Genomic DNA, 13,718 nt, shown 5'->3' with positions numbered 1-13,718 from the left:
CCCTTTTTTCTAAGAGTGTATGACTATAAACCTGACCAGTCCACAACATCATTAACTGGGTCGCAGTTAATGAAAGCAGCAGTTAATTCACACCACTTGGTTGGTGGCATGTGACTACTGATTACACCCTGTCTCTGCCTCTCTCACTGCCTCTGCCAATCAATCTCTGTCCCTGCCTCTGCCTCTACCTCTGCTAGTCAGTTGCTGCCTTGGCCTCTACCTCTGCCAGTCAGTCTCTGCCACTTCTTCTACCTCTGCCAGTCAGTCTCTGTCACTGCCTCTGCCTCTACTTCTACCAGTCAGTCTCTGCCACTGCCTCTACCTCTGCCAGTCAGTCTCTGTCACTGCCTCTGCCTCTACCTCTGCCAGTCAGTCTCTGTCACTGCCTCTACCTCTGCCAGTCAGTCACTGCCTCTGCCTCTGCCAGTCAGTCTCTGTCACTGCCTCTACCTCTGCCAGTCAGTCTCTGTCACTGCTTCTGCCTCTGCAAGTTAGTCTCTGTCACTGCCTCTGCCTTTACCTCTGCCAGTCAGTCTCTGTCACTGCCTCTGCCTCTGCCAGTCAGTCTTTCTCACTGCCTCTGCCTCTACCTCTGCCAGTCAGTCTCTGTCACTGCCTCTGCCTCTACCTCTGCCAGTCAGTCTCTGTCACTGTCCCTGCCTCTGACTTTGCACAACTAAAATTCATCAATACACTTCATTCAACAAACCTCTGGGTTAGGCCTAAATGTTCCTCCAAGCCACCACGTCATCGTCATAAAATGTTTATTAACTTCAATAATGCGGCCAAGCAGATTATGTACGATGACCCTCTCCACATACACAATGACACGCTCTATTGTATTGCAACATCATGCAAAACAACATGTTCAAATCATTTGCTCGTGACTGCCCCATTCATTGATGAAAAAAAACAAGATGGAGGCCTAATATTTCAGGACGTCAACAGACCAACTTGTACTCACAACCAACATCCTTGAATCTGCGACTAAACCAACGGTGCTTATTTTCTAATCCAATTTATTTTATAAAGCCCTTTTTACATCAGCAGTTGTCACAAAGTGCTATGCAGATACCCAGCCTAAAACCCCAAAGAGGAAGCAATGCAGATGCAGAAAGAAGCACAGTGGCTAGGAAAAACTCCCTAGAAAGGCAGGAACCTAGGAAGAAACCTAGAGGAACCAGGCTTATTTTGACACTCAAAGTAAGACAAAACTATTTGCTTTTGTTACCGTCATGCAGGAAACAGACAACGGCCAAATCCTGTTACTCTCACACAAACTGGCTTCATCACTGTGGGAAAGAAATCTGATACAGAGACCTGGAAGATGCTCAATACAAGGCCTCAGACACACAGAGAGAGGAGGAAATCACTTTCCCTTTCCTCCTTAACCTGTTCTCTCTCTCTCTCTCTCTCTCTCTCTCTCTCTCTCTCTCTCTCTCTCTCTCTCTCTCTCTCTCTCTCTCTCTCTCTCTCTCTCTCTCTCTCTCTCTCTCTCTCTCTCTCTCTCTCTCTCTCTCTCTCTCTCTCTCTCTCTCTCTCTCTCTCTCTCTCTCTCTCTCTCTCTCTCTCTCTCTCTCTCTCTCTCTCTCTCTCTCTCTCTCTCTCTCTCTCTCTCTCTCTCTCTGTCTCTCTCTCTCTCTCTCTCTCTCTGCATTATCCAGCACAGAGCTACAGCGTGACAATCTAAACAACAGCGAGGACACAGTAAACATTATGACAAATGTTAACAATCTGGGTAAGATCAGGAAACTGGGAAAATTGAGTTAGAGTAGCTACATTTTGTGCACATCTATTTGGTCAGTGGGAATAGGGACAGGGTTGGTGGGTCTGTGACAAATAGGTTGGAAGAATGCTCGCTCTCAGTTTTTCTTTCTGTCTGTCTGTCTGTCTGTCTGTGTCTCTCTCTTTATCTCTCTGTCTCTGAACACAGCTGGGGGGAGACCCTGTGCTCTGTAGCCCAGTTAACCAGACATCAGAGTGGTCAGTCCTTCTGAGAATCCATAAAATATGGATATGATGTAACAAATCAGTGTAGAAAGATATCATAATGGATTTAAGGCACCAGAAAAAGTAAGGCGTCTTTAGAATAACGTTAGCCTATCTACATTAACTCAACAGATGATTAGCTTTAGTCATATCAATGTAATAATCATAGATTAATAAAGTGTAATAACATGTGATGATAACACATTTAGTAACAGCATTGCATGTAGGGTAGCCATCTTCAAACCAGTAGCGAACCATGCAAAACCTCCCATCCCCCATTACTATTGCTGAGTTACTAATAGATTGCCAGGCATGGCAAATAATACACAGTACACCACAAATTCCACCATTACTATGCACACTCCATTCATAAATGTCAAAAAGGTCCCATGTGTCTCAGTTGGTAGAGCATGGCGCTTGCAACGCCAGGGATGTGGGTTTGATTCCCACTGGGGACCAGTACGAAAAAGTATGAAAATGTATGCACTCACTGCTGTAAGTCGCTCTGGATAAGAGTGTCTGCTAAATGACTCAAATGTAAATGTAAAAAAGCTGATTAAGCATGGAGTACATTGAGTCCAAAGCCAATAAGCCATCAAATTGACTCAGCACACATTGACTCAAGGTGTATAACTGAGTAAGTGCTAGGCTACAGCTTCCCTGTGACACCATGGGTAAATAAATGAAGACATATTCCGGTTGAAATAGAGTCTGCTATCTGGGAATCTGATTACAGGATACTAGCGAGGAGGAAGACCGACAGGAACTCTCCACATGCAAGACAAGACACATTACTTGTAGTCACTTTCACTGGCAGCCTGACAACTCACTCGAAATTATTCCACTGCTCTGTTGTTGGCTACATACTTTAGTCTGAGACTGCCATCATTGAAGTTGTTTGTGGTGACGAGGGGCGTTGACCAAAACAAAGTCATCAGCGATTGGATCATCTTTAACCAATTACATTTGACATTTTAGTCATTTAGCAGACGCTCTTATCCAGGCGACTTACAGGAGCAATTATGGTTAAGTGCCTTGCTCAAGGGCACATCAACATATTTTTCACCAAGTCGGCTCGAACCAGTAGTCCCAACGGTCTTAACCGCTAGGCTACCTGCTAACCGCTAGGCTACCTGCCGCCCTATCAGAGTATGAAAGCCAATTACACATTTTCAAGCCACCGCTTTACCCATGTTTGTTCTGGCTTTGGCCCAACCCATTGGTTTCTGGACCAATCAGACGCCCCGAATGTGTTTGCATTCGGTGAAGGGTAACCTAACGTAGCGTAAAATTAACGCCTGAAACTAGATCCCCTACATACTGGTCTTGACGAGAAGAAACTGTTGGGGAGGTTATTTTCTGCACTATTCAACCAATCCAGTAAATGTGGAGGAGAAGTTAAGATGGTGTTGCCTTGTTAACGTCCAAAAGTGGAAGTCACGTCACAGGCTCTCTTTCCATTTCCCCTGAAAACTGGAACATCCGGTTGTTGGGGACTCGACAGAGGCTAGGTGAAGGGTCGGGGAGGCACTCAGATCCAGACTCATTGCGGAGAAGAAACTAACGCCCGTGGGTGTGGCGTAGCATTTGGCCGGAGCAAGGAGCATAGGTAGCCAGGCAATTTCAAAGACACACCCAGACTACACACATCACTTGCTGTGTCATATCAGGTGTGACACAAGACAATGTCAACAGTTTAGCTAGGCCCTAGCTGTTAGGGCATAAGTCCCTCGATGACTACAGTGATGATGATGATGATGATGATGATGATGATGTGGCTATCATGCAGTCATACCATTGGTTGAGGGTCTTTGTGGCAGTGAAAGCACTCCATTTAAAAAAAGTTTACAAAAAAAGATGTTGATAAGGGACCACATCTTCCAGTCACTCACATGTAGCCTAGCAAGGTAGCCTGCTGCAGATCCTCTCAAGCTCTGTCAGGTTGGATGGAGAGCGTCACTGCACAGCTATTTTCAGGTCTCTCCAGAGATGTTCGATTGGGTTCAAGTCTGGGCTCTGGCTAGGCCACTCAAGGACATTCAGAGACTTGTCCCAAAGCCACTCCTGCGTTGTCTTGGCTGTGCTTAAGGTCGTTGTCCTGTTGGAAGGTGAACCTTCGCCCCAGTCTGAGGTCCTGAGCGCTCTGGAGAAGAGTTTCATCAAGGATCTCTCTGTACTTTGTTCCGTTCATCTTTCTCTCGATCCTGACTAGTCTCCCAGTCCCTGCCGCTGAAAAACATCCCCACAGCATGATGCTGCAACCACCATGCTTCACCGTAGCGATGGTGCCAGGTTTCTTCCAGATGTGACGCTTAGCATTCAGGCCAAATAGTTTTTATGAACAGAAATTATTTTGGTACCCTTCCCCAGATCTGTGCCTCAACACAATCCTGTCTCGGAGCTCTAGGGACAATTCCTTCGACCTCATGGCTTGGTTTTTGCTCAGACATGCACTGTCAACTGTGGGACCTTATATAGACAGGTGTGTGCATTTCCAACTCATGTCCAATCAGTTGAATTTACCACAGGTGGAACCAATCAAGTTGTAGAAACATCTCAAGGATGATCAATGGAAACAGGATGCACCTGAGCTCAATTTCGAGTTTCATAGCAAAGGGTCTGAATACTTATGTAAATAAGGTATTTCTGTTTTTTTATTTGTAATACATTTGTAAACATTTCAAAAAATCCTGTTTTCGCTTTGTCATTTTGGGGTATTCTGTGTAGATTGATTAGGATTTTTTTGTATTTAATCCATTTTAGAATAAGGCTGTAACGTAATAAAATGTGGAAAAAGTCAAGGGGTCTGAATACTTTCCGAATGCACTGTCACTCTGGGCAGCAATAAAATTGTGCCATGGAAATATATATATATTTTTTTCATCTCAGTAGGCTATTTTATGGAGTGTGAATGATGAACATGAACATGTGATGTGTGACTGGGAAAAACAACAACAGCTCAGCCAGCTGACTAAATGCAATCGCCAACAATAGGAAAGCATGACATATTCATCTAACAGTCGGTATGCAGCTGCCTTGTTGACCTCTTTCTACATAAATAAAACATTATTACAGATTTTCTCATTCTAGGAACTGGTAATATTACCAATGTGTTGGATAAATGAAAAAATGAGACAGAAAAAATCATGAATGCATTGCAAAAACATCATCATTACATAATTATTGTACCTACCATCACAGCCTTCATATTGTAATTTGACAGCTCCGTCTTTCTGAATCCTCACATCCCGCGGTCCCTCAATCCTTTTCGCAGTATCCACCACTGATGCATCGGCAACTGGGCCAGAATCCCTCCTCCTATGTCCCTGAGCCAGGTTTATGCAGCATTGGTAACACACTGCCCAAGCCTGCTCTTCATTTATCGGTTGGCTGTAGAGCATTAAAATCTCCTCCAAAGACAGTTCATCTCCCCCTCTTTCTTCCATTCCGTCCATTTTTGCCAGCCCGGGATACGGCGGCTCATCTCGCTGGACCGCAGTAGGGCCGATCAGCTCTCCGCTCTTCTCGTCCGCATCTCGCCGCTTGGCCATCCTTTCATTCTATCGACCGAGAAGGGCCAGTGATGACACGAATAAACCGGGAGCCGCAGATAAACAAACGATCCGGGCAGCCTGAAGACATCGGAAAAGCTGCGGTTCCCTGTCCCTCGCAACAGCAGCACAACCACCGACAATTATTATTATTTCCTCCGCCTTGCAGTGTTTTCTTATGGGTACCAGTCATATGACGGATTGTTTGCATGGTCTGAACGCCTGTTAGGTTTCGGTCGACTTCAGAGGAACGCATACACATGACATGCGCAGCCAAATGATTTTATATCCCACTTTCCCTGTTATTTTGTGCCATCTACTGGCCAATTTGATAGAGTACAGTGTATGTGAATACATCTAGGCAATGTGTAGGCTACTCTGGCAATTATGTTTTGCTCTCAAACAAATATTTCTCAATGATGGATTTGGGTGCACATTTCTATTCATATTGAATTCCTCATATTAATGTTTAAAGGCAGTGATTTCTTAAGGGCTATGTGCATTCCTACTTCTCTATGGAGGAACTTCCTCTAACTACCCCGCCCTTAGTTCTGCAGAAGCCGAGCATGACTCACTCTCTTTCTCTCACTCACACAACTGTAAACGTGAAAGATTCCTACAGGGCCAGGCCGTTCATTCTAATATGTTGTCAATATGTAATGTTTACAACCTTACCTACCAATATAGCCTACCAACACAGACAAACCCTAACCCCAATCACAGACCATTTTCTTCATATTGACTGTTTATCTATTTATGGCATACATAATGCTTACACATACATATATATATATATATATATATCTCTTTTAACATCAAATATACACATGAGACAACACACAAATATTTATAGCATCTTTGTAACACTATTTGTTGCCAAGGTGAACCAATACCTCATGAACACGTACCAGATGTGCTTGGATGTGCAGGTAAAATAACAAATTGCTCACATATACAAGTAACTATGAATAGTACCACTCAAAGATGTAGCTATCAATATGCACAACACAGATGTGGAATGATTGAAAATGCATAAACTATCATAAATATATATTTAGAGATCTCATTCGTTTCAGCACATAGTTAAAGGCCCAATGCAGCCGTTTTATCTCAATATCAAATCATGTCTGGGTAACAATTAAATAATGTGATTGTTTTCAATTAAAATGGTCAAAAAGTAACAAAAAAATTGCGTTTTAGCAAGATCAATTTCTCTAGCAAGAATCTTTACTAGGACTGTTTTGGAGTGGGGAGGGGAAAACTGAAAACTAGCTGTTATTGGCAGAGAGGTTTGGAACACTTTCTTATTGGTCTATTAATTAATGTATCACCAGTCAGGCCAAAACTCCATCCAACCAAAACAGGCTGAAATTTGAGTCTGTTTTACACTAAAATGGCATTATCATAATGCCACAATCTTTCCAACCTCAGTGTGGGAATATATATAAAACACAGGAAAATCACATTTTTGACTGCACTGGGCCTTAAAATACAGTGTACTTTGATTATGCAGTTTAAAAAAAATCTGTAAACAAAACTAACAACATTAACATCAAGCCATTGTTTGTCCTCAGTTTGTACAAATGGAGGGGTCACTTTAAGTGCTTTAAACCACAAGGAATGAGCATGCACATCTGAGGAGAGCAAGGAAAAACAGTATCACACAGACATGAGCAAAGCAGAGGAGAGGAGGATTAGAGGAGAGGAGGATTAGAGGAGAGGAGAGCAGATAGCAGAGCAGAGAATGGGGAAAAGAGCAAAACTGGGAGAAAGATTTACGGGAAAACACAAGTTAGTCGGTACTCAGCATAAAGACAAGACAGAACAGAGGAGTCAGGTACAGTGAAAATCTATTTGAAGTCCAGCATGTTGCAGTCTATCTTGTAGTAAACATAAGGGTAGTACTCCTGCTGGCTCAGGTTCAGACCAGGGATATCCATGGCAGACTACAAGGGAATAAAGAAACATGACAGAGACCATTAGCTTACACAGTAAATAACATTAACACGACAGGGATAATGTGGTTGTCTAACAGGTCTGCTGAACCAGACGATATCAAATCTGATTTAGCTATTGTACCAGAATTTTTAATACACAACATTTGTATGGCATCGCAATGCCTCATTACTACAAAGAAACAACAGGTATTCATCTGGACACAACGGGTATATATCAGGTCTAATTACTCACATCGATGACAGCTGCAGCGCTGCTGTCCAGGTGTTTGTATAGGTCATTGAGAACCTCCCTCAGTTTCTTCATGTTCTTCTTGTTGGGCTGGAGCAGCATAGCCTGGAAGTTCACAGGCAGCCCATATCTGTGGGAGCAGGGGCAGAGCAGTTGCATCACTAACAGCAGGCACAGCACACAGTCAGTTTGAGATATATTTGTTTGTTTTTTATTCAGGTTGACTTCTTGTCACTACAAGCATCTTGTCACGCACTACAAACATCTAACAATTGGACAACTGTTAGTATAGTGTGATCGTCATACCTTAAGACAGACTCCACAAAGACCCTCAGAGCCTTGATGTGAATCCATGCGATGAAGGCCTCACTGAAGTTCACTTTCAGCCATCGCACCAGTGGCCCCTGACAGAGGGAAAATAACACTTAGGGTTACAGGCTCCATCCACCCGACTCTGTAGCTGGTACTGTCCAATAGTTTCACCCACCTACCCCATCCCATGCCAGAATGGTTGCAGGGATGTCCGAACACTAAGTGTACTTGCAATGAAACATTTCTTTACAGTGTAATGTTTCCGTCACATATACCTTGGTCAGGCATCATATGACTTACAAACTGCTTCTTCTTGTCTGTGGAGAGACGTGTCATCTCCTCTTTGTCCGCATTCATCTCCTGCTCGTTGTACTGGAAGTCCCTGACTGTGTACCTGATAGAAACAGCAAGACTATTACATATGGAGAAGAAACAGCAAGACAATTACATATGGAGAAGAGTGTGTGTGTGTGTGTGTGTGTGTGTGTGTGTGGGGGGGGGGGGGGGGGGGGTCTTACTTGTTCTCTCTGGCCTTGTGTCTGAAGTCATCAATGGCCTTCCTGAATAGGGTGACGCTGAACAGACCACTGTCATGGTCCTCAAACAGCAGGCTGTAATAATGGGACAAGCAGAACACAGTCACAAAGGCATGATGGACTCACAATGAAACCACTTCATGAGCAGAAAATACTAAAAGAGAAATGAAAGACATGGATTGAATAGACTACTGAAGTAGTTATTTTAACATGCATTCACCGTGGGCTCTGAATCTCCTATATACTTACTTAGTGGATCGGGGTACCACCATTTCAGACAGCGTTTCATAGGTCTTCTGCCAGTCAGCATAACTTATCCTAGAAGCATCCAGAATTGTTAGATAGCAAACAACTGCTATAAAAAAATAAAAAAATATGAAACTGTTGTAAATTGGAAAAAAGTAGTACTTACTTTGGTACAACCACCAGCATAGTGATCAGATACTCTGAGTCAATCACAAAGTCCTCCTTCTTGACAATGTCAGCCAGACTCCTGGTCAGCAGGCTCCCCCTACAGACACAACATGGTATTGTATTATATATTAATGATAATGTAAACAAATGTTGAAAGAAACAACTGAACAAAGCAAATATGCATTGGAAGACTTTTCCTCAACAACACTGGTTCAAATATCATTCTCACTGAAGACATAGATTAGCTTCAGTGGAAAATATAGTAATGCCCTCAAGCAAAACTTGACTCACGCGTTCTTCCTCTCCAGATTCTGCAGGTTCCCTTTCAGGTTGTTGTAGGCAGACGCTCTGGCCTTCAGGTCGTTGTCAATCTGGCTTACTTGCTGTAGAGAGGAAGAGGTCAAGTACTCAGAATACGACCCATGTAAAAACTGTGCACAGTGTTCAACAACAGATTTACTCAAGAGGTAGAGAAAATACAGTTGATTGATACCATTCAAATATTATTTACTTATTGATAGTTATATACCTTCATGTGCTATCAAAATGATGACTACCTGACAGTTATAAAAAAGGGTTTCCGTCTAACTAATTATCAAGAGAATCAGATGAGGAGGGTGGGAGAAAGACTTGCCTTGGATATGATATCAGAGATGTTCTTCAGTGACTGCTTGATGGGGTACTTGGCCATGTCCCACTGAAACCGTGTGATGTAGGTCACCAGATCCACTGGAGGGGGAATCAAGGCATTGTTATTCTGGGCAGGACTTGTAAGAATGTTGTTTTTACATTATGATGCATGGCTTTATGGTTAATTGCAAGATCCTCTAATCAACCATTTCTAAATGTGCTGGTATTTCTTTAGTATTTAGTATTAACAACAGGGTAAAAATGATAATTGCTTAGTCAATCAATGTGAACAGTAGAGGTAGCAGCACACTTCCTGGATTCATTGTTTTTCCAGAGGAGCCATTTGTAAGTGATGATAACTAACTAGCTAATCGCCAATGTCCTCCATTGTTTTCATATGAGTAACTTGTATGTGATGATAAGTACCTCCGTTGGCCAGCAGGTTCTCCTGGACTTTGTCTCGGCTGTCCTCCAACACATCAGCCATGTACTGAGACACCTTCTTCACCACACTGTGAACAGCCAGGAGACATTCACACAATCAGGCCGCAGTCAGCAAGCCCTCACATCAAAAGGGGAATATACCATGCTTTCATATAGCACTCTGCTCAAGACATCAAAGTCTAAGCAGACTGTTCATTGGGCTGGGTATGAGTGTTCATCTATCTATAGTCTACAGCACCAGACTAACAACTGTTATTCAACACTTATTATTCACAGAAATAGATTGTAACTATTTTGTTGTTTAGCACTGTAGTTGCCTTCCCCGAGCCAAAATTATGCGCATAATACTTGATATGCTTACATTCCAATTGGTGTGATCAGTGGCTGATGGAAAAAAACTATATTCCATGCAATGACAGTATGGTTGATGTCAATAAGCCTTAGGCTTGTTTGTCTAGACAACTGACACCTAAAAACGCTGTCAGATTAAGCAAATCAAAAATCAGTCTGTAAAGGTGTTACTTTGGCATGAGCTTTCTCATCTTCAAATTTCCTACAGACAAGTTCCAAAACAAGGCTGCTATTGCCCTATGAGAGGTAATTGGGTTGCTAATGTTGGCATTTTTTGAGAGTCAATGTCTACACAGGAAGTACATGTGAATTTTTGGACGTCAAGGTTTTCCAAGGATTATAAATAACTTCAAACCAACAGTAGCACACAAGTCATGAGGGATAAATATGACTGAGTAAAGAGATGCTGGTGTGTCACCAAACTGTAAATTGCTAACTTTAGTCTGTGGGCCTGCTAGCATCACGTCTGTGTGAAATTCCTCACTGTAGCAAGGTTAGGGCCACAGAGGGATTAGAGAACTGACTGGACTCTGAAGACATCACAGACTCACATTGGTTTGTGAGGCACTTTGACAAAAATAATATGTCTATCACAACACATTCACAATGGACAAGCTGTATAAATAGTAAGGAATTTGATATTTTGTACAGTGATCATAATGTTCAAAGGGGAAATTACAGTGTAGTAAAAAGCCTACCCTTCAATAAAGGAGTCCAGTTTGGCCAGGTCATCCGACAGCCCAACTAACACATCTAGCGTCCCCACCTGTTAACGCAAAAAGGACCAAACATGTCAGAGCTTTGATTAGAGCAGTGTTTCCCCTACCCTCATATAGCGGGGCAAGCCTATTCTATAAGCAGGGTGAGCCCATTGGTTTCATTGGCTTGATGCCAGAGGACTTTGATCAAACTAGGGCAAACTCAAACTAGGGCAAAGACTGGATGAGAGTCCTGAGGTTAGGGGGTCTGGTTGTGCTGCCTGCCTGCGTTTTGTTTTGAAAGTCAGTCACCCAGCAGTGACATTCAGGGGCCCGTATGCTTTGGATGGCGCCGCTTTGGTCGGGACCCCTTCATGCGTTGCAAACAGTTCCAGGAGAACCGTGGGGTGCCGTCTACCCCATGTGACACACGGTGTCAGTAGGGTCACAGAGGATAACCATTAACCATCCTATAAGGATGGATGGCACTTCTGGAGTAATGAAAGGAGAAAGCTTTGACCCATACCATTATTAACAGATCACTTATTGGGAGCAGTGAACGGACAATACTTATTTCTCTATAGTTACTTTTGGAGTAATACAAGGAAGATGATTTCATTTGTGAATACACTATGGCAACGTTTCGTGGAAGCCTTGTTTCACATAGGAATGTAGAGGAGCTAGTAAGTATACTGAACAAAAATATAAACCCAACATGCAACAATTTCAAACACTTTACTGAGTTACAGTTCATATAAGGAAATCAGTCAACTGAAATAAATTAATTAGGCCCTAATCTATGGATTTCACATGACTGGGCAGGGGCGCAGCCATGGGTGGGCCTGGGAGGGCGTAGGCCCACCCACTTGGGAGCCAGGCCCACCCACTGGGGAGCTAGGCCCAGCCAATCAGAGTGAGTTTTTCTAAAGACAGAAATACTCCTCAGCACACCCCCTCCCCCTCCTCAGATGATCCCGCAGGTGAAGAAGCCGGATGTGGAGGTCCTGGGCTGGTGTGGTTACACGTGGTCTGCAGTTGTGAGGGCGGTTGGATGTACTGCCAAATTCTCTAAAAAGGCAGCTTATGGTTCAGAAATTAACATTCAATTCTCTGTAACAGCTCTGTTGGACATTCCTGCAGTCAGCATGCCAATTGCATGCTCCCTCAAAACTTGAGACATCTGTGGCATTGTGTTGTGAAAGACATTCACATTTTAGAGTGGCCTTTTGTTGTCCCCAGCACAAGGTGCACCTGTGTAATGATCATGCTGTTTAATCAGCTTCTTGATATGCCACACCTGTCAGGTGGATGGATTATCTTGGCAAAGGAGAAATGCTCACTAACAGGGTTGTAAACCAATTTGTACACCAAATTTGAGAGAAATAAGCATTTTGTGCATATGGAACATTTCTGTGATCTTTTATTTCAGCTCATGAAACATGGGACCAACACTTTACATGTTGCGTTTATATTTTTGTTCAGTATAAGTTAGTTGGGCTGGGCAATATGGCCATTTTCATTCAATCATTTTCTAATTCTAAGTGTTTATTTGGCTTTCTCCATTCTGATTATTTTATACTCAACCAAACTAGGAGAAACTGACAGTGAAGTAGTAACTTTTTATTTAAAAATAATAATCCATACCGGTATGTGGCTCTGTACTGGTATTCATGATATATCACCCAGCCCTATAACTTAGTATGGTAATGTAGTAGCTACTATCTATGGCTACTGCTGCATGCTAACCTTGAGGTCTGGGATGTTGAACTTGTTGTTGGTGGACAGGTTGTTGTTGCGCGTGGTGGCCACCATCATCTGGTCCCATGTCTGCTGGCATGTCTTCTCTCCAGGAGCTGAGATCAACCAGAACTCTGTCATGGCTACAGCTACACACTGATCACTACAGGCTCACAACGGAATGCACAGAGATGGGTGCTGTAAAACAAGAACAAACATTTTCACTTGTTCAACAGGACTTAATTTGTAGTACAGTATTATCAATAGCAACGTTATTCTCCATTTCATGTTGACACATCAGTAGATAAAAATGCTAGGAAGACAACATTGACTGCTATTTAATCAATCTCTGTCTCCACAAACCTGTCTTATTTACGTGCTGCTGATATCTGGTTAGCTAGCAAGCATGCAAGATAAAGGATATTTGTCTTCTTTACCTTAAAAGTTGCTAACGTTAGCTAAACCTCACGAACGTTCCTGCAAGTGACATTCTCTGTTCATTGAAACATGACCCATAGCTAGCTAGCTAGTATCACATGATATCGAGCAGATTTACAGTCAAAAAAACAAATTACAGTTTTCACATTTCTTACCTGAGATCTAATGACAAAACGATTCGAACACTAATCAATTACTACCGTACAATTCCGAAGGTTTAATATTCATAATTGCCAATCAAATCGTAATACTAGAAGCCTTTCCAACAGCATCACATTCAAGTCAGCTGATCAGATGAGGAACAGAAAGGCCTCTCGTGGGGGAGGGGATCTTTTTGACGTCACGACATTTGACAGACGACCCCAGCTGGTTTGGAGGAGGTACTACAGCATGGACATTTCAAAACAGAGTAGGACGATTTTTTTCTTTTA

At 42.8% G+C, this 13,718-nt stretch overlaps 2 protein-coding genes across 2 annotated transcripts in view; both read right to left on the bottom strand.

Moving 5' to 3' along the window:
* Positions 1-5,540, bottom strand: part of LOC311139946 (protein spire homolog 1-like) — a gene marked incomplete at its 5' end in the record, with an annotated part of 46,348 nt that extends 40,808 nt beyond the window's left edge. The window contains one exon of the mRNA XM_084174943.1: positions 5,451-5,540. Coding sequence (XP_084031069.1) covers positions 5,451-5,540 — 90 coding nt within the window. The remainder of the gene's footprint in view (positions 1-5,450) is intronic.
* A 738-nt stretch (positions 5,541-6,278) lies between these two features.
* On the bottom strand, positions 6,279-13,603 carry LOC311139191 (V-type proton ATPase subunit C 1-A-like). The gene is made up of 13 exons (XM_084174086.1): positions 13,443-13,603; positions 12,859-13,047; positions 11,113-11,180; positions 10,046-10,131; positions 9,624-9,718; positions 9,281-9,372; positions 8,988-9,086; positions 8,825-8,893; positions 8,558-8,650; positions 8,340-8,433; positions 8,034-8,131; positions 7,731-7,857; positions 6,279-7,486 (listed from the first exon to the last, which is right to left on the bottom strand). The coding sequence occupies exons 2-13, from the start codon at positions 12,988-12,990 to the stop codon at positions 7,391-7,393; spliced, it is 1,149 nt and encodes a 382-aa protein (XP_084030212.1). The 5' UTR covers positions 12,991-13,047; positions 13,443-13,603; the 3' UTR covers positions 6,279-7,390.
* Between the last annotated feature and the right edge of the window lie 115 nt (positions 13,604-13,718).

The sequence above is a fragment of the Coregonus lavaretus genome (genome assembly GCF_964263955.1).
Source record: "Coregonus lavaretus genome assembly, chromosome: 13".
NCBI classification, from domain to species: domain Eukaryota; kingdom Metazoa; phylum Chordata; class Actinopteri; order Salmoniformes; family Salmonidae; genus Coregonus; species Coregonus lavaretus.
This window is presented reverse-complemented; position numbering and strand designations above follow the sequence as displayed.

What these genes read in the sequence shown, in the direction of transcription:
- LOC311139191 (XM_084174086.1), bottom strand. Translation starts at nt 12,990, where the DNA reads ATGACAGAGTTCTGGTTGATCTCAGCTCCTGGAGAGAAGACATGCCAG. An exon ending in GTGGTACCCCGATCCACTAA is followed by an intron (nt 8,651 to 8,824) that starts GTAAGTATATAG and finishes CCATTATTACAG; the next exon opens with CCTGCTGTTTGAGGACCATG. An exon ending in CACAAGGCCAGAGAGAACAA is followed by an intron (nt 8,434 to 8,557) that starts GTAAGACCCCCC and finishes TGTTTCTATCAG; the next exon opens with GTACACAGTCAGGGACTTCC.